At 44.3% G+C, this 20998-nt stretch overlaps 2 protein-coding genes and 1 long non-coding RNA gene across 8 annotated transcripts in view; 1 reads left to right on the top strand and 2 right to left on the bottom strand.

The window, feature by feature from the left end:
- Window positions 1-13240, bottom strand: part of fam161a (FAM161 centrosomal protein A) — a 37677-nt gene extending 24437 nt beyond the window's left edge. For 2 of the 5 annotated variants that reach the window (XM_078404751.1, XM_078404753.1), the window contains exon 1: window positions 690-1023. In XM_078404751.1, the coding sequence (XP_078260877.1) occupies window positions 690-1016 (327 nt within the window). In that variant the 5' untranslated portion in view covers window positions 1017-1023. Of the gene's footprint in view, window positions 1-689; window positions 1024-1236; window positions 1293-8132; window positions 10107-12910 lie in introns of those variants that run through there. The other 3 variants (XM_078404752.1, XM_078404755.1, XM_078404754.1) reach the window with 3 other exon arrangements.
- Window positions 13241-13324: 84 nt separating this feature from the next.
- Window positions 13325-20998, top strand: part of LOC144596465 (uncharacterized) — a 28543-nt gene continuing 20869 nt past the window's right edge. The window contains exon 1 of the long non-coding RNA XR_013547614.1: window positions 13325-13674. This is a non-coding gene — a long non-coding RNA (uncharacterized LOC144596465). The remainder of the gene's footprint in view (window positions 13675-20998) is intronic.
- LOC144596462 (protein transport protein Sec23B) overlaps window positions 19042-20998 on the bottom strand; it is a 42671-nt gene continuing 40714 nt past the window's right edge. For both annotated transcript variants that reach the window (XM_078404748.1, XM_078404750.1), the window contains exon 20: window positions 19042-19391. In XM_078404748.1, the coding sequence (XP_078260874.1) occupies window positions 19302-19391 (90 nt within the window). In that variant the 3' untranslated portion in view covers window positions 19042-19301. The remainder of the gene's footprint in view (window positions 19392-20998) is intronic.

The raw sequence follows: 20998 nt of genomic DNA, 5'->3' as shown, positions 1-20998 counted from the left end.
ATGCAGTAGATGGTGGGGTATTGATTGTATGCAGGCAGATGAGATTAGTTACACTGGCAACATGTTCGATACCGACATTGTAGGCAGAAGGGCTTGTACCTGTGCTTTATTTTTTTTCTATGTCTGAGATGTTTTCAAGGCTTGGGTGACATCGTGAATTAATAACAGGCTACTCAAAATGGCTTGGACTCACAACTTGTTTTCTACTTAATGAGTAATTGTTTCCCCTATTTAGTTATGTTTGTCCTTAAACAATACCTACTTTCTTGAAGCAAAGAGAAATTTACATTAAATGTAATCGAGTTAACACCAAGAATTGCCATTTTTTCATTAAAACGTAGTTAGAATAAATCACCATTATAGATATAATTCCATGACCTTAACACCGACTAAAGTCGCAAAAAGGATCAAAATTCTAAAAGGAGAAACTTCCATTGTCAAAAACATAACACTTAAAGAACCGTGCATAAAAATCTGTTGACATGCCAAAACCAAACACATTAGGCCATTTCAACGCGTTGTTTTAAACGTTAGCTTACGAATTCACATCTGTTCGAACAACAAGCTCGAAAGCAAATGGTTTTTTTATGGGGAAAAAAATGTGCCACTTGCAGAATAGTGACCGTTCCTCGCCCATGTTCCCGCCGATGTCCCGCCCTGAGGCTGAGCTGCCCCCGCACAGCCTCTACCTGCACGCCGGCCGTTAGACGCACGGCCATGCTGGCCTCCTCTCTACCGTGAAAGGTACTGGGTACACTGGTCTGCGGGTTCACACAAGTCTTGAAGCAGGAAGAGATGAGAGCAGAGTCTCCGTGCGGACTGCAACTCTTCATCGCGGCGCCACCGTCCGCCATTGCCAGTAAAGGCCGTCGACCAGCGCTTAGCAACCGCACCATTGCCCAGCAACCGCCGCCAGCGCCCGCCATTGCCCGGCAACCGCCGCCAGCGCCCGCCATTGCCCAGCAACCGCTGCCAGCGCCCGCCATTGCCCAGCAACCGCCGCCAGCGCCCGCCATTGCCCAGCAACCGCCGCCAGCGCTCGCCATTGCCCAGCAACCGCCGCCAGCGCCCGCCATTGCCCAGCAACCGCTGCCAGCGCCCGCCATTGCCCAGCAACCGCCACCAGCGCCCGCCATTGCCAGTAAAGGCCGTCGACCAGCGCTTAGCAACTGCCGCCAGCGCCCACCATTGCCCAGCAACCGCTACCATTGCCCAGCAACCGTCGCTAGCGCCCACCATTGCTCAGCAACCGCCGCCAGCGGCCACCATTGCTCAGCAACCGCCGCCAGCGGCCACCATTGCCCAGCAACCGCCGCCAGCGCCCACCATTGCCCAGCAACCGCCGCCAGCGCCCACCATTGCCCAGCAACCGCCGCCAGCGCCCACCATTGCCCAGCAACCATCTTCCACCAGCGCCCACCACTGTGCCCAGCAACCATTTTCCACCAGCGCCCACCACTGCCCAGCAACCATTTTCCACCAGCGCCCACCATTGCCCAGCAACCATATTCCACCAGCGCCCACCATTGCCCAGCAACCATCTTCCACCAGCGCCCACCATTGCATTGCCCAGCAACCATCTTCCACCAGCGCAGCGTCCAGTAACCGCAGCGGCCGGCGGGACGCACAGCGGATCGCCTTTTGAAGAACATTTTCCAACAGTGTGGTTTCAGCTTCAGGTCATTTCCAAATTGAATACTACCAAGCAGGTCAGGCAACATCAATTTAGGGAGAAATAGTGTGGTCATTCCTGTGGCCTTGGGAAGTTAAACCAGGCCAGCACAGATACAGTGGATGGCTGGACTCTGGGGAGTGTTGTTGAACAGAATGAGTTTGGGGTGCCAGGACATATATAGTTTCTTCCCAGCTGTTATCAGATAACTGAATCATTCTACCACAACCAGAGAGCAGTCCTGAACTACTATCTACCTCATTGGTGACCCTCAGACTATCCATCATGGTATCACAAAATGCTGGAGTAACTCAGCAGGTCAAGCAGCATCTCTGGAAAGAAGGAATGGGTGACTTTTCCGGGCGAGACCCTTCTTCAGACTGAGGTCACGGGGGTCAAAGAAAGTATATAGGTGGAGACAGGAAGACGGGGAGAACTGGGAAGGGGGAGGGGATGAGAGGGACATAGGAACTATCTAAAGTTAGAGAAGTCAATGTTCATACCGCTGGGCTGCAAGCTGCCTAAGCGAAATATGAGGTGCTGTTCCTCCAATTTGCGGTGGGCCTCACTATGACACTGGAGGAGGCCCATGACAGAAAGGTCAGACTGGGAGTGGGAGGGGAAGTTGAAGTGCTCAGCCACCAGGAAATCAGGTTGGTTAAGGCAGACTGAGCGAAGGTGTTAAGCGAAACGATCGCCGACCTTGCGTTTGGTCTTGCCGATGTAGAGAAGTTGACATCTTGAACAGCAGATACAATAGATGAGGTTGGAGGAGCTGCAGGTGAACCTCTGTTTCACCTAGAAAGACTGTTTGGGTCCTTGGATGGAGTCGAGGGGGGAGGTAAAGGGACAGGTGTTGCATCTCTAGCAGTTGCAGAGGAAAGTGCCCGGGGAAGGGGTGGTTTGGATAGGAAGGGACGAGTGGACCAGGGAGTTACGGAGGGAACGGTCTCTGCAGAACGCAGAAAGGGGAGGAGATGGGAAGGTGTGGCCAGTAGAGGGATCCCGTTGGAGGTGACGGAAATGTTGGAGGATGATTTGTTGGATACACTGGCTGATGGGGTGGAAGGTGAGGACAAGGGGGATTCTGTCCTTGTTACGAATGGGGGGAGGGGGAGCAAGAGCGGAGCTGCGGGATATAGAGGAGGCCCTAGTGAGAGCCTCATCTCTAATGGAAGAGGGAAGCCCTGTTTCCTAAAAAATGAGGACATCTCTGATGCCCTAGTGTGAAACACCTCATCCTGGGCGCAGATGCAGCGTAGACAGAGGAATTGGTAGGGGATAGACTTTTTGCAGGAGACAGGGTGGGAAGAAGTGTAGTCCAGATAGCTGTGGGAGTCAGTGGGTTTGTAGTAGATGTCAGTCACTAGTCTGTCTCCTGTGATGGAGATGGTGAGATCCAGAAACGGTGGGGAGATGTCAGAGATGGTCCAAGTATATTTAAGAGCAGGATGGAAATTAGTGGTGAAATCTATGGTCAGTGAGTTCTGCATGGGTACAAGAGGTAGCACCAATGCAGTCGTTAATGTAGTGAAGGTAGAGTTCGGGGATGGGGCCAGTGTTCGTCTGGAACAGGGATTTGTCGACGTACCCGACAAAGAGGCAGGCATAGCTAGGTCTCCTGCGAGTGCCCATAGCTACACCTCGGGTTTGGAGGAAGCGGGAGGAGTCAAAGGAGTTGTTGAGGGTAAGAACCAGCTCTGCTAGGCGGAGGAGAGTGTTAGTAGATGGAGATTGGCTGGTTCTATGGTCAAGGAAGAAACGGAGGGCTTCAAGACCATCCTTGTGGGGGATGGAGGTGTAGAGTGACTGGACATCCATGGTAAAGATGAGGGAGTGGGGGCCTGGAAACCGGACGTTATTGAGGAAACGGAGAGCATGTGAGGTGTCTTGGACATAGGTGGGGAGGGATTTTACCAGGGGGGATAGGATGGAGTCGAGGTAGGTGGAAATTAATTCGGTGACGGAGAGCATGTGAGGTGTCTTGGACGTAGGTGGGGAGGGATTTGACATGGGATAGGATGGAGTCGAGGTAGATGGAAATTAATTCGGTGCAGAGAGCATGTGAGGTGTCATGGACATAGGGGAGAGAATGTGAGTTGTCCTACTCAGACTATCCTTGATCGGACTTTGCTGGGTTTACCTTGCACTGAACATTATTCCCTTATCATGTATCTATACTGTAAATAGGTCGATTGTAATCATGAATTTTCTTTCCGCTGACTGGTTAGCACGCAACAAAAGCTTTTCACTGTACCTCGGTACACGTGACAATAAACTCAACTGAACTGAAAGTGGCAACAGGGTTAGACTGGATGGCGAGAAGGGCATAAGGTTTAAGAGTTCAGATGTCATGTTGCAGTTATACAAATCGTTGATCAGGCCACACCTGGGGTATAGCGTGCAGTACTGGTGGCCATTCTATAGAAGGTGCGAAAAAGGTGCACAAGAATCGTAATGGCAGTTTCTATACGTATTCCTCTGCTCAATGTGAAGTAATTCAGGATGATCTTGTTTGCATATATTACGTTATCCTACTCCTGCAGTCTTTAACCATGTGTCCTTTCTTCAAACATCCATAACAGATTCCTTTCTCCTTCAAGAAGTCATTTTTTTCTTTGTATTCCTTCTTCTTGAATTTTCGACACCATCTTATAGTGTGACCAACTTCATTACATGAAAAACAAAACCCTTGTGGCTTAATGGTAGATGCATCTCTTTTCATTCCGTCCTTCGTTTCTACGGGTATTACGGCGATCCAGAGGTGTAATTTCTTCTCCCACTTCAACACCTTGTTGCATCGCACCTTCTACTGTAGAGTGCAATGTTTGAGCTATGGTTTCAGACAACCACTTCTCCGCGTCCGCCATGAAACCATCAAAAAATTCCACCCTCTCTTGGAACCACTGAGTGTGCCATTCGAGTTCTGGCTTGGTCAGTTGTAAACTTAGTATTGATTTTTGTTTTTCTCCAATCCCATGGCAAAGGTTGAGTAGTTGATCCAGATTCGATTGTACAATGTTCGCATTCTCATCTGATTCCATTAGTTCCTTCTGATATTCAATTAATTTGATGACCTGCTTCCACAACTTGTCTCTATCCTTCTGGCATCATTCCAGGTAGGCTGCTTCTCCCTTCTCCGAACGTTTGACGTCTCTTTTCTCATATCTTCTTGATTTTTGCTCCGCATCTCCCTCCTGTGGCGGTTCTTCATACCTACCTGATGGAAGATCCATAGCTTATTGCTATGTTCCATAAACACCAGAAGAATTTAAAACAAAATGAGTATTTTTTCAAAACACATCATTATTTTCAAGGCTGAGAGTCTTCTTGCCAGTATCTATGGTAAACAATCGCTAGCTGAGCACCTTATCTGTAGAAGTTCACAACATCATTATTTTTCAAGGTCTCACTCTGCAAGTTTGGTTTTCTTATCTCCTCGTAGCATAAACAAGCTTCTTGTATCAAACAAAGTACCTCTGCAGAAATTTTCCCACAGGCTTTTAAGTTTGTAAACTTCTTAACTTAAAATTACGACTAAACAGTCGTGACTACTCACGGTACCCGGTCAATGAAGTCTTCAATCTTCTAATGGTCCAGGTGTAGACTGTGTCAATTTGCCTTCGACCGGCAGATTCTTTGTTCCAGGATTTCAGCTCTAATCTCTGGCAGAGATTCAGCTCTTCTTCGGTTCCATTGTTGAATCGGATTTTACTTGTAGAACAGCCTTACTTAGATTCTTATGTTGGAATAGTTTTTTATTTAAATTCCATTCGGAAAACAGTTTTTTACTTAGATTCCATTCGGAGAAAAGTTTTTTACTTAAAGGTAATGGCAGTTTCTATACCTTCTCAAAGTCCAACTTTGATAGCCATTACTGCTCAGGGATGGAATGAAGGTATAGCTTACGCACATACCGCACTCTGAGATAACAAAAACAAATCTTCCAAACACCGATTCTTGATTAATTGGTATTAAAGGAGCACAAATCAAGAGAGTATTTCATAACTTTCCATTCTTATCAACTGTTTCTTCTTCAAACAATACAATAAAGATTGTGTAGTCATTACCGTGTGGTTGTGAGTGTGGTCCTTGTGAGTGTGGTCCTTGTGAGTGTGGTCCCTGCGAGTGTGGTCCTTGTGAGTGTGGTCCTCGTGAGTGTGGTCCTCGCGAGTGTGGTCCTCGTGAGTGTGGTCCTTGTGAGTGTGGTTGTGAGTGTGGTCCTTGTGAGTGTGGTCCTTGTGAGTGTGGTCCTTGTGAATGTGGTCCTTGTGAGTGTGGTCCTTGTGAGTATGGTCCTTGTGCGTGTGGTCCTTGTGAGTGTGGTCCTCGTGAGTGTGGTCCTCGTGAGTGTGGTCCTCGTGAGTGTGGTCCTTGTGTGTGTGGTCTTTGAGTGTGGATGTGGTATAAAACTGTATTCTCTCCATCCTCCGAGACTAAACTGACCCACAATCTCTGTGACTACGCTAGCCTCCCCAGATGTAGACACTCCCCATTACGTGTCAAATCACACCCACAAGCATGCAAAAAAGACAGAAACTAGAAATATTAAACATAGCCATAATACAATGACAGTAACTAATTTAAGCATAAATGGCTCCTACAAGAACGTTGCCTGGACTGGAAGGCTGGAGTCATAAGAGAGACTGATTGGGAGGATGAGGGGTGACCTTGTAGAGGTTTATAAAATTAAGAGGGACAGTTTTTTCCCCAGGATGAGGGAGTCTAAAGCAAGACGGCATGTTTAAGGTAAGAGGGGAATTATTTTTTTGAGGATCTGAGGGGATTGTTTTTTCACACCGAGAGGGTGGTAGATAGAACAAGCTGCCAGAGGTAGAGGTAGGTACAGTGACAAAACTAAAAATACTTTTGAACAGGTACATGGATAGGCAGGATTTAGGGGGATATGGGCAAATGCGATTAATGTAGATAGACCCCTTGGTTAGCCTGGACCGAAGGTGGGCCAAAGGATTTATTTCTGTTCTGCAAAACTGAATCTAGGGCAAAATTAGAAATCAAATAGCTCGTGGATGAAGAGTGTCTGACAAAACGAAGACCAAGAAATTAATAAAAGAATTGGTGCCAGGTAAGACAGGATGGTGAAGGCTTGTTAACCGGAAATGGTCTGAATGGAGACATAAATAGTGGGAAATAAATGAGAGCAGGGAAGAGGGAAAACAAAAGTTCAGGAACTGTGAGTTATAAAACATTGCAAGAGCTGGAAATTCAAAATAAAAACAAGAATGTTGGAGATATCTAGCAGGTCATGGAAAATCTGAGAAGAGAGAGAGAGAAATGAAGTTGTTACAGATTTTTGCTTTTGGATACGATTGAAGGTACCAGTTTAGAATGGGCACTGAAAATGATTCCCCAACATAAAAGGTTTAATGGAGAGAAGGAATAGGTGACATTTTGGGTCGAGACCCTTCTTCAGACTGAAGGGTCTCGACCCGAAACTTCACCCATTCCTTCTCTCCAGAGATGCTGCCTGTCCCGCTGAGTTACTCCAGCATTTTGTCTACCTTCGATTTAAACCAGCATCTGCAGTTCTTTCCTACATATAAAAGGTTTAATCTCAGGTTAGAAATTCTGTAATCTGAAATGGCATCTTAACTTGCAAGTACAATGCAAGTCTCTGCCAATTTTGTGCAAGTATTCACCTCTCCACCGTACATTTTATTGTGCATGAGGTTAAAGGTGTTCGGGATGAAACAATAGGCTTGCACACTTTCCCCTGCAGGTTCCATTATTTAGAAGAGGATTAGAGGCAGGGAATAGTGAGAGCTAACAAATAGACTTAAGGATAGCCTACCTGCATGATGATAAAATGGGCAACCCAGAATCTGCAGTAGTAGATATTGTAAGACCATCCTGTGGGCATGTCATTTGCTAGCCTTGGTTCAGAGGTGATATTACAACATGCTCTTCTGAAATGTGGTCAGTTCATAGCTGGCAGCCCTTGTGTATGCCTACGCTGCATGCCTGGAAGAGGCTGATGGAATATGTGGAAATGAACTGTACACACATTAAGATACTAAACACGATTGAGTTATAGATAATATTTTTCTATCCTCGTCCATGAGCCTGATGCTTCAAGAGAGCATTTCTAATCTTTGTGTCTAATGGGAACATTTTATAGCCTGCATTATCCTCCAAAGATGCAAATTCCAGGTGGAGATTGAGCATCACCAATCCCCACTATTACACTCCCATTTAGTCCACATATGCTTCAGTTTCTGTAAACAGGTATCTCTGCAGCATTTGTGCGAAACTGTATTAGTAATGTCAAATCATTGGAAATGATAATATTTATAATTATTAGCACAAAATGAACATTAGCAGCACACAAACCTGCCCATTCTTTATTTCCAAAATTGTATATAGGATGAACAGAGAGCATAAACATTTTTAATACAACAGAGATTTTAATAAATAATTGGCCAAGTGGCATTACACATACATTGTTGTAGTTTGATGAAGGAAATGTTGCCAGTGACATTGCCTTAAGGTTTTCCTATCAATAGGAGTGCACCACATCCATGCCATCTGGACGTCTGGGACTGCTTTAAAACCAAGCTTCTGAAACAATTCGTGTGATACTTCATTTTCCTCTTCAATGAAGCAATAAATTGGATATCCAAGGTTGTGCAGAGTTTTAACGAATGTGGTTACTAGTACTTTGGCATAGCCCTTCCTGCAATGCTCTGGTAGATTATACAGGAATCCGATTGCTCCATATGTGTGGGTCAGCATCCAGGAAACAGGATTATTAGTCTCATCCAGAATACAACACGAAGGAAAGTCAGTTACAGTGCCCTCCATAATGTTTGGGCCAAGGATCCATCATTTATTTATTTGCCTTTGTACTCCACAATTTGAGATTTGTAATAGTGGTTAAAGTGCACATTGTCAAATTTTAATAAAGGACATTTTTATACATTTTGGTTTCACCATGTAGAGATTATACCTGTGTATATATATATATATATATATATATATATATAGATAGTCCCCCCATTTCAGGGCACCATAATGTTTGGGACACAGCAATGTCATGTAAATGAAAGTAGTCATGTTTAGTATTTTGTTGCATATCCTTTGCATACAATGACTGCTTGAAGTCTGCAATTCATGGACATCACCAATTCTCTGGTGATGCTCTGCCAGGCCTGTATTGTCATTTTTAGCTTCTGCTTGTTTTGGGGGCTAGTTCCCTTCAGTTTTCTCTTCAGCATATAAAAGTCATGCTCAATTGGGTTCCGATCGGGTGATCGACTTGGCCAGTCAAGAATTGACCCTTTTTTAGCTTTGAAAAACTCCTTTGTTGCTTCAGCAGTATGTTTGGGATCATTGTCTTGCTGTAGAATGAACCACCAGTCAATGTGTTTTGAAGCATTTGTTTGGACTTGAACAGATAGGATGTATCTATACACTTCAGAATTCATTTTGCTACTACCATCAGCAGTTGTATCATCAATGAAGATAAGTGAGCCAGTACCTTCAGCAGCCATACATGCCCAGGCCATAACACCCCCACCACCGTGTTTCACTGATGAGGTGGTGTGCTTTGGATCTTGGGCAGTTCCTTCTCCATACTTGGCTCTTGCCATCACTCTGATATAAGTTAATCTTCGTTTCCTCTGTCCACAAGACCTTTTTCCAGACCTGCAGTTGCTCTTTTAAGTACTTCTTGGCAAACTGTAACCTGGCCATCCTATTTTTTGCAGCTAACCAATGGTTTGCATCTTACAGTGTAGCTTCTGTATTTCTGTTCATGAAATCTTCTGCGGACAGTGGTCATTGACAAATCCACACCTGACTCCTGAAGAGTGTTTCTGATCTGTCGGACAGGTGTTTGGGGATTTTTCTTTATTATGGAGAGAATTTTTCTGTCATCAGCTGTGGAGGTTTTCCTTGGCCTGTCGGTCCCTTTGCGATTAGTAATCTCAGCAGTGCACTCTTTCTTCTTAATGATGTTCCAAACAGTTGATTTTGGTAAGCCTAAGGTTTGGCTGATGTCTCTAACAGTTTTATTCTTGTTTCTCAGTCTCATAATGGCTTCTTTGGCTTTCATTGGCACAACTTTGGTCCTCATGTTAATAAACAGCAATAAAGGTTTTCAAAGGTGATGGAAAAACTGGAAGAAAGACAAGCTACTGAGAGCTCTCTTATTAACGAGACTATTAAACACGCCTGAGCAATTACAAACACCTGTGAAGCCACTTTAACCACATGTGATTTTTTTCTATTACAAATCTCAAATTGTAGAGCACAGAGGCAAATAAATAAATGATGCGTCTTTGTCCCAAACATTACGGAGGGCACTGTATGATAGTTTGTACAAATCTGAGACGTTCCTCCAAACTTCCAAATTTTGTTTCTCATCTGTGCATGTGACAGTCCCAAACAACTTTTTCTGAAGGCAACGGCAGCCCTAACAAAACAAATTAACAGAGATAATGTTTGAATTTAGAATGGAAGAAATTCGTTAATCCCAATTTATGCCAATCCTACTGAAGTGAACATATTCAATTTTCAAGCACCCAATGTCAATGGCAAGTAATTAAACATCTTTAAAGAAAATAAAAAAATTATACTCCAAGATATATTCATCATCAGACATCCACTCGAGTTGCGATAGGTAACAGTGAGGACTATAAAAAGCTTTTTGATATCCATAAGGTAATAGCATTTTTCCAGCCTGTCTTTTATTTGGTTGGAAAAATTTCATTTGTCATGACACAGAAGGGGCCATCTGGCGATCCAGCTCTTTAAAGCTTTCCCATCAGTCCCGCTTCGCCACTTATTTTCATGTTCATAAGTTCTAGGAGCAGAATAAGGCCATTCGGCCCATTAAATCTACTCTGCCATTCAATCATGGCTGACCTATCTTCCCCTCTCAACCCCACCCCCCTGCCTTCTCCCCATAACCCCTGACATCTGTACTAATCAAGAATCTGTCAATCTCTGCCTTAAAAATATCCATTAACAGCCTCCACAGCCTTCTGTGACAATGAATTCCACAGATTCACCAAAATAAATCCCATCTCATCTCCTTTCTAAAGGTACATCCTTTTATTCTCAGGCTATGGTCTCTGGCCCGAGTATCTCCCACTAGTGGAAACAAAATGCTGGAGTAACTTAGCGGGACAGGCAGCGTCTCTGGAGAGAAGGAAAGGGTGACGTTTCGGGTCAAGGCCCTTCTTCAGACTAATGTCATGGGAGAGGGAGGTACATAGATAAGGAGTTGTAGGTGTGAAAACAGGACAAAGGGAATGGAGATCAAGGAACATGTAGAATATGTCATTGTTAACTGGGAGAAGATAACAACAAAACAATCAGAGGTAAAATGATGTAATGGAGTAGGCCCAGGACAGAAAATATCCTATGTATTGGCAAGACCAAGCGCAGGCTCAGCGATTGTTTCGCTGAACACCTCTGCTCAGTCCGCCTAAACCTACTTGATCTCCCAGTTGCTAAACACTTCAACTCTCCCCTCCCATTCCCATGCTGTCCTTTCTATCCTGGGCCTTCTCCATTGTCAGAGTGAGGCCCAACGCAAATTGGAGGGACAGCACCTCACATTTCGCTTGGGCAGTTTACACCCCAGCGGTATGAACATTGACTTCTCTAACTTCAAGTCACCCTTACTTTCCCTCTTTCTCCATCCCTCCCCCTTCCTAGTTCTCCGACCACTTACTGTCTGAAGAAGGGTCTCGACCCGAAACGTCACCCATTCCTTCTCTCCTGAGATGCTGCCTGACCTTCTGAGTTACTCCAGCATTTTGTGAATAAATACCTTCGATTTGTACCAGCATCTGCAGTTATTTTCTTACACTTACTGTCTGCAACTACATTTGATCTCTGTTTGCTTTGTTGTTACTTTCTCCCAACGAACAACGATGCGCTCTACATTTTCCTTGATCTGCATTCCCCTTGTCCTGTTTTCACACCTTATACCTCCCTCTCCCCTGACATCAGTCTGAAGAAGGGTCTCAACCCGAAACGTCATCCATTCCTTCTCTTCAGAGATGCTGTCTGTCCTGCTGAATTACTCCAGCATTTTGTGTCTATCAAGACAAGTGAAGTTATGCATCATTGAGCCCGGCTGTCACAATGGCAGTGCGTAAGTGGCAGAAAGCTGGTAAAAAGGTGAGGGCGGTCAGGGCAATTCCAAATCACGCACAACCAAATCTCTCAGGGAGGAGTTAAAGTGCTCTCTGCTTCGGAGCAGGGTGCATCTAATGCCCATTTGTGAATTAAGTACTGCACTAGATCGAGATTTAGAAAACATAGAACATAGACAATAGGTGCAGGAGTAGGCCATTCGGCCCTTCGAGCCTGCACCGCCATTCAATATGATCATGGCTGATCATCCAGCTCAGTAACCTGTACCTGCCTTCTCTCCATACCCCCTGATCCCTTTAGCCACAAGGGCCACATCTAACTCCCTCTTAAATATAGCCAATGAACTGGCCTCAACTACCTTCTGTGGCAGAAAATTCCACAGATTCACCACTCTCTGTGTGAAAAAAAACGTTCTCATCTCGGTCCTAAAAGACTTCCCCCTTATCCTTAAACTGTGACCCCTTGTTCTGGACTTCCCCAACATCGGGAACAATCTTCCTGCATCTAGCCTGTCCAACCCCTTAAGAATTTTGTAAGTTTCTATAAGATCCCCCCTTAATCTTCTAAATTCCAGCGAGTACAAGCCGAGTCTATCCAGTCTTTCTTCATATGAAAGTCCTGCCATCCCAGGATCTGGTGAACCTTCTCTATACTCCCTCTTTAGGTTGTTTCGTTGATGTTCAGCGAGAAAGGTTCTCAATATTGCGAGAAGACGTGTTTAGATCCATTAAAAGCAGAACATTTAGGTTGTGCAAGCGAAGGGTTTTAAACCGTAGATTCCGTGAGCTATTTCCTGCGATGGGAAATGTTCACCTGCTTTTCCACCGCTTACGGATTCCGCACGACTATTTTGCGTAATCGTAGCTTAATTGTCAGAAACGTGTGGGCGTCTCCAGAAAAAAACATAGACCCGACATTCGTGGTGCGCCTACAAACTGGGGTTCAATGATTAATTCATCCGGTCTTGCAATAGGTAACATAATCACATCATTCTTCATCCCTTTATCTATGGGTTTTACATGCTTCTCGTTCCGCCAGGTCCGGCCCCGACTTCAGGTCCGCTCTGCCCGCTCCAACCCCATCGTCCCCAGCCCAGGGCTCCGTACTTACCTCCTCCGACACGACCTGGCCTGGGGTAGGTCGGGTTCCCGAGAGACACCTTACAGCTTCATAAAAATACTCCACTTCTCAAGCCCTCTCCGTTCCCAGAGCTCCAGGTCCCAATTCTGCAACCAAGGTGGCGAAATAACCCTCCTTGCCACAGTTATCCGTCCACGTAAGACTGCGGGGATCTGTAACACACCAATATGTAACACACAGCCTACACGGGCTCCGCCTGAGCCATCAGTTTACGCAGAAAACGCCGCCTCCTCGCCATTCTGAGCCCAGAGAGCTGTTTGTGTGACTGATCTGGCCGTAAATACAACGGGATTGGCGAACTGGGTGACTGTTTCCGTCAATGGGGGTGGCAAAAAGTAACCAACAGGGGAACAGGATCAATGTTGTAAAAAGACAAGTTCCTGGAGTAACTTAGCGGGTCAGGCAGCATCTCTGGAGAAGACAGCTTGGTGACATTTCGGGCAAGGACCCTACTGCAGACTGGGGAACTGGAAGAGAAAGGGGCAGGACAGGACAAAAACTTGGGAGGTAAAAGGTTGATACGAGTGAGGGGGGAGTTTTATAGGCAGGTGGTGGATAAAGGACAGAGATGAAAAGCAGCAAGATTGAAGAGGGGAGAAGCAGCAAGATTGAAGAGGGAAGTATTACAAACTGTGAAGCTGAATGAACGAATGCAGGTGTCGGAATATGAGGTGCTGTTCCTCCAGTTTGCGTGTGGCCTCACTCTGGCAATGGAGGAGGCCCAAGACAGAAAGGTCAGTGTGGGATGGTAAGAGGAGTTAAAATGGTAGGCAGAAGATGGACACAAAATGCTGGAGTAACTCAGCTGGGCAGGCAGCATCTTTGGACAGCAGGAATGGTAGACAATCAGGAGATCCAGTAGTCCTTCACGGACTGATCTTATAGAGGTGTACCAAATCATGAGAGGAATAGATCGGGTAGATGCACCGTCTCTTGCCCAGAGTAGGTGAATCGAGGACCAGAGGACATAGGTTCAAGATGAAGGGTAAAAGATTTAATAGGAATCCGAGGGGTTGCTTTTTCACACAAAGGGTGGTGGGTGTGTGGAACAAGCTGCCAGAGGAGGTAGTTGAGGCTGGGACTATCCCATTGTTTAAGAAACAGTTAAACAGGTACATGGATAGGACAGGTTTGGACCAAGCGCAGGCAGGTGGGACTAGTGTAGCTGGGACATTGTGTGGGCAAGTTGGGCCAAAGGGCCTGTTTCCACACTGTATCACTCTATGACTGACTGAGAACAAATGATCGGTGAAGAGGTCGCCGAGTCTACGCTTGGTCTCGCCGATGTACAGGAGACCACATCAGCAACAACAGATGTTCTAAAATTAGGTTAGAGGAGATGCATGCAAACCTCTGTCTCATCTGGAAGGCCTGTTGGGGTCCCTAGATGGAGGTGAGGGAGGACAGGTATTGCACCTCCTGTGGTCACAGGGGAAAGTACCTGGGGAGGGGCTGTTTTGGGTGGGAAAGGATGAGTGAACGAAGGAGTTGCGGAGGAGTTGCCTCGATAGAAGGCCGAAAGGGGGTGAAAGGTGGGGATTAGGGTCACTCAATCCTTGTTCTGTTTGCGGGAAGTGGAAGCAAGAGCAGAGCACTGGGACACAGTGGAGACAATCTATGACAGCATGGGGATCAATGGATCAATCTATGACAATCTATGACATCTATGGATCAATCTATGACAGCATAGGGAAGCCACGTTTACTAAAGAACATGGACATCCTGCATGAACTGGAATGGAAATCGTTATTTTGAGAGCAGATGCAGTGGAGCTGGAGAAATTGGGAAGTAGGGGATGGCATTTTTGCAAGAGGCAGGGTGGGAGGAAGTGTAGTCTAGATAGCTGGGAGTCGGTACGTGTGTAATAGATATCAGTTGATGGTGTGCTCCCTGTGATGGAGACAGAGAAATCAGGAAAGGAGAGAGAGTTGTCAGAGATAGTCAAAGTAAATTGGATGGCTTTATGTTAAGTAAAGTGTCAATAGTGTTTTATTATATCACATGTCCTGCAACAGAACAATGAAATTCTTATTTCCAGCAGGCACAACAGATGTACCAAAATCTATCATGGACTATGAAAATTTAAAGACTGCAGATAGCAGAAATTTGAAAATTTTAAAAATAGATTGTTAAACGTTAACTCTATTCTTCCCACAGGTGCTGCCTGCTCTGTTGAATGTTTCCAGCATTTTCAGTTTTTTAATATTAATTATGAGCCATTATGCACAAAACCTTTCCACTGAGTGGATTGAATGGTACAAAGGAGAGACTTTCGTGGTTTGATGTACTGTTTGGAGTATTGTTTCCCGAATTTAAAACGTCAGGTTAGGTAACATCAGTGGAAGTAATAACAAAGTTAAAATTCAGATCAATGATTTTTCATCAGAAATAACAAGCATTTTCAGTTAAAAAAAAATTTCTAGCATGTTATTTTATGTTTTTCAAAGAACACTGTGCTGTTAAGTTTTCACGTTATCTTTATCAATTAAAGCAACAGAAAAAACTTGCCTAAAGCAAGGACATGATTAATGCAAGCCTCTTTTGTGATCTCAGGCTAAAATATCTCATAACAAAATAAACTGTTTTTGAGGTGGAGCCACTAATGTAATGTAGGAATGGGGCAGTTAATTTGTGCACAGTAAGGTCCTACAAATGCTAAAAGAGGGTAGCTCTGGAAAGGGCAATACAAGAGGGTAGTTAGGGAAAGGGTCAAAGGAGGGAATTTATGGCTCGAGCTGAAGGAACTGGATGAAGTGCTAAATGAGTACTCGGCATCGGTATTCACCAAAGAGATGGATGTGAACGATGGTGAAATCTGGGAGGGCTATGCTGATAATCTTGAACAGGTTGGGTCTCTTGAAGAACATTATGGTGGATAAAAGCCCAGGGATTGGCGAGATCTTTTCCAGGTTATTGAAGGAGGCATGAGAGAAGATAGCTGGGGCCTTCAAAGAGATCTTTGTATCTGCTTTAGTTACAGGTGAGATCCCAAAGGACTGGAGTATAACCCATGTTGCTTCATTGTTTAAGACGGGCAACAGATAATAGTGTAGAGAACCTTACATCAGTGGTAGGGAAATTACTGGTGAAGATTCTTTGGGACAGGATTTAATACAGTCATCGTGGCATTGTGCAGAGGAGGTCATGTCTTCAGAACCTGATTGATCAGGGGACTGGATGTTGCTTACATGGACATTCAGTAATCTTTCAGCAAGATCCTTACGGTAGGCTGATCCAGCACATGGGATCCATGATGATCTGTAGATTGGATTAGTCCTGGATAGAAGACAGGATAGTTGTGGAGAGATGTTATTCTGACTGGATATCTGTGATCAGTGGTGTTTTAAAGGGATCAGTGGCAGGATCTCTGTTACTTGAGAGTGGAACTAGCTGGGTTAGACAATATGATTGGCATGGATAAGATGGGCCGTAGGGGTTGTTTCCATTCTGCGTAGGTCCACGATTCAATTTTCTCAAATACCCGCTGTCCATTAAAGTTCTAGAGGTGATCTTAGAGATGTATAAATTCTTGAGGGGAATGGATAGAATGAAAAATATGGGTCTTTTACCCATGGCAGGGGAATCAAGAACAGGGGGAGTGGGTAAGAAGGAACTGCAGATGCTGGTTTAAACCGAACATAGACACAAAAAGCTGGAGTAATTCAGTGGGACAGGCAGCATCTCTGGAGAGAAGGAATGGGTGACGTTTCGGGTCGAGACCCCACAGGGGGATGTGGGTTAAGGTGAGGGCATGATTGATGGGAACCCGGGGACACTTGGACAGGTACATGGTTGGGGTGGGTTTATAACAATGTGGGCTAGGCACAGGCAAATGGAACTGCTTAGATGGGGCACTTTGGTTGGCATGGATGGTTTGGGCTGAAGAGCCTGTTTCCATGCCGTATGACTCTACAGCCTCTATATAAATTATTTGGACCAAGCAAAAAAGTGGGCTTATTGGCAAGTTTGCAAAAAATGGAGGAATTGTGAATAGAGAGGAAAGTTATCAAAGCATACAGCAGGATATAGATTTGTTGGAAATTTTGCAGAGAAATGGCAGGAGTTTAATCCGTACCAATATGAGGCGTTGCATTTTGGGAGGTCAAATGCAAGAGGAAACTATACTGTTAATGGCAGGACCATTAGCAGACCTCCCAACCCTTCCGAATTTGGCGTAAAGTTTCCGCTTTCTTATTTCATTTCCGCCATTCCGATTTCACCTCACATTTTTCCGCAAAACACATACCTCGCCGATCGCCCTGCCTCTTGCCCCGCCGCTCGCTGCTGGCCTCACTGCTGGCCCCGACTCGCCGCTGGCCCGGTCTCACCTTGCCGCTGGCCCCGTCTCGCCTCGCCGCTGGCCCCGACTCCCCTCGCCGCTGGGCTCGCCTTGCAGCGCGAGGCCCGTTGATGTTGAGAGGGGATGGGGTGTGGGAGAGGGCGGCAGGGGAGGGGGAGTGGGGGTCGGGGGGTGGAGGAAGAGAGGGGGGGGAGTGGGGGTGGGGGAGGATGGGAGGGGGAGGAGGGAAGGGGAGTGGAGGAGAGGGGGAAAGGTGGGGAGGGGAGGGCGGGAGTGGAGGGAAAAGGGGGGAGTCGGGTGGTTGGGGTAAGGCGGGAGTGGTGGGGGGGAGGGGAGTAGGGGGGAGTCGGGTAGAGTGGGAGGGGGTGGGGGGAGGGTAGTGGGGGTGGTGGGGAGGGTAGTGGGGGGGACATGGACTGTTGTGATTTGCTGTTGAAGACCACTGGAGCAAGTATGTCTTCAATGAAATTAGGTATGTGCAGTTTTAAATGAAACTCTTTCTTCGTAACTTAGTCATACAAGCAAAATAGAGAAAACAAAACAAAACAATTTTTTCTTTGTGTTGTAAAAAGTATTTCTGTTCAATAACCTTTCTAGCAGAATATACTCATGATCGGCCTGACATTGTACATGCAGTCCAAGAACTACAGACTGTTGGAAATAATAGTCGTTTTTCACACATGAATGTAGCACAACGTGTACACGCATTTGGCGTGCATACTATTTTTTTGCTGAAAAGTTGCATTACGCGCCATATGAATTTTGATGTAAAATTCTGAATTTTGGACATCAAAATTGTGAATTTGTAAAATCAAATGTTGGGAGGTCTGCATTAGTACTGTATTGATGTACAGTGGTATCTTGAAAGTGACAATACAAGGGAATAGAGTGGTAAAGAAGGCAAATGTGCCATCGTTCAAGGTGTTGAGTATAAAAGTAGGGAAGTTATGTTGCAGCTTTATTAAACTTTAGTGATGTCACTTTGGAGTACCATGTACAGTCCTGGTCATTACATTACATGAAGGGTGTTAAGTTTTTGAAGGTTCAAGAGGATGGTCGACACAAAAAGCTGGAGTCACTCCGCGGGACAGGCAGCATCTCTGGAGTGAAGGAAGAATGGGTGATGTTTCTTCAGTGCCTGGGTCAGAGTCAAATGAGTCAATGTCAAAGTACCAGAGGGTATCTTTTTAAGGTGAGAAGAGGACATTTATAAAGCAAGTTTAAAAAACATAGGTGCCTGGAACAATCTGCCTGGGGAACTGGAAATTTCCATGTGGGTAGATGCATGGATGTACCAACACTTTTGTGAAGATTCTATAAACATCAGGTTCTTGTGAACATTTCCAAAGTAAACAAAAAACAGCACAAATGCTAGAAGTGCACACCGTATTCACAAGTACAAACTTGTGGCAGTCAGAACTGAACCAAATGAAAATATTTAAGTTTACACAATGATTCAAGAAACTAGGAATCAAACTCATTATCAGAATTAAGGGTTATATTTAAAAATCTAATTTCTATAAATTTGATGCAGATAGTGCATTGAAATCTAGTTGGTAACATCCTGAACCCAAAGAAATTTCCTTTTTTTGTAGAGATGATCCATCGGGTTCAGGATGTTTGTATAAATACCAGACTTTAATTTGCATATTTTTGCAATGAAATTGTCTTGATGGTTAACACAAAATTTAAGGCTATTTTTAATAAAAATGTAATCTAAAAGAAGCCATGTTACAAATTCATCAGGCTAAGGAAAAATATGACGTAAATATTTTTTGAATTTACACGGAGTAGTCGTCAATATATTTAGGTTCATTTATTAATAGCATTGAACTTGTTATAAAAGACAGTGATTGAATGATAAATTAAAGATTACACAGGACGTTAGAAGAAAACATTTTCTCAAATAGGAATGCAGTAGTTTGGAATGAGATGAAACAAAATCAAATTAGGAAATCCACCCACAAGCAAGATGCAACATGAATGCAAGGCAGTCATAATTCAAAATAAAGATTTTACATGAATTCACTATTTTCCTGTGCGGTTCTGCACCAGCTTGATTCACGATGCACTAGATACAGCTAGCTTTTTCAGATGGTCCATAAAGACCTGAAGGCTAACATCGTCAGTCAGGATTGGTGCTCCAGATTCCTGAAGAATGCATAAAAATTAACTTATTATCAGCTTCTTTTAAATAATCCATTATACCTAAATAATCCAAAAATAGCTTCACGTAATAATTTTGCTCTTTGGAAAAACTGCTTCAGCTCATATTGCCAAATTAATTTCTGCATAGTTAATCTTTATTTCACTTTAATTAAAAAGTATTTGGTCACTTTTCTCTTACTACTAATAATTTCTGTCAATATAGTTTCTTTAACAGTTCAATCAAAATAGGCAACAATATCTTTTAGTCATTTGTTGTTTAGCAATAGAAATGGTACTGTTTTACATTCAGTCTAATTACATTAATTACTAATCACATTAATTACTAAGCAATTCGACTTTATTTTGAAAAGTTTTATAGTCAGTGGCAAAAACATTTCAGTGACTTCAAATATGTAAGATACTACAGATTAGATTTTACAATTTTCACAATTTTTAACAAAACACACTCATGCTAAAGTGCAATTTCACAGGTCTCTCGTATCTAATTCAATTGGTTATTATTCATGTGTGAATTGTGATCAGCTGACTAGCAAAATACTAACCCAGTATACAAATGGTCCCTCGTTACATAGCACACCATGCCCACTTTTTAAGTGCAGTTTGGTGGATACTGAGGAGGAGTTGTGAATCATTTTCTCTCCTCTGTTTGTGTGGCCAATTACTAAATACTCTCTTACCGACTAACTGAAACCAGATCAGGGTAATAATCTATACCCTTCAATTCCATTTAATGTCAAAAAACCTGTTGTGGGGCCATACAACACTGAAACAAGCCCTTCAGCCCAACCTGTCCATGCCAACATGTCTTCCTCAGCTGGTCCTGTTTGATTGCGTTTGACCCATATTCCACCAAACCTCTCCTATTCACAAACCTGTCCAAATGTTTTTTGTATGTTGTAATTCTACCCGCCATTACCACTTCCTCTAGCAGCTCATTCCCCATACCCAACCCCTCTTAGGTCTCCTTTAAATCTTAAGCCTGTGCCTTCTAGTTTCCAACAAAAAACTGTGACAGCCTATCATGATTTTACAAGCCTTTGTAAGGTCAATCCTCAGCCTCATTCACTTCAGGAAAAATAGACTCAACCAATCTAGTCCTGAAAACCCAAGCTGTCCAATCCTGGCAACATCCTTTTGAATCTTTTCTGCACCCTCTTCAGTGTAGTCACATTCTTTCCATAGTATGGTGACCAGAACTGCATTTAATACTTGTTCAAGTTAAATGCCATCTGCCATTCCTTGGCCCACTTTCCTATCTGATCTTGGTGCAGCTTTTGACGACCCTATTAACTGTCCACCACACCACCAATTTGGATAGACACAAAATGATGGATTCACTCAGCGGGTCAGGCAGCATCTCTAGGGAGAAGGAATGCCCAATTTGGGAGTCATTCACAAATTTTCTAATCATGCCAACTGCATTCTCAACCAAATCGTTAATATATATGACAATGGTGGACCCAGCACCAATCCCTGTGGCACCACTGGAATTTGAAAAGCAAACCTCCCCTACCACACACTGTCTCCTTCCATCAAAACAATTTTGCAACCAATTGGCTAGTTCATCTTGGAAATTACTTAACGATAGC

Source organism: Rhinoraja longicauda, chromosome 9 (genome assembly GCF_053455715.1).
Source record: "Rhinoraja longicauda isolate Sanriku21f chromosome 9, sRhiLon1.1, whole genome shotgun sequence".
Taxonomy (NCBI): Eukaryota; Metazoa; Chordata; class Chondrichthyes; order Rajiformes; family Arhynchobatidae; genus Rhinoraja; species Rhinoraja longicauda.
Note: the sequence above shows the minus strand (reverse complement) of the source record. Positions and strands in the feature narration are given on the sequence as shown.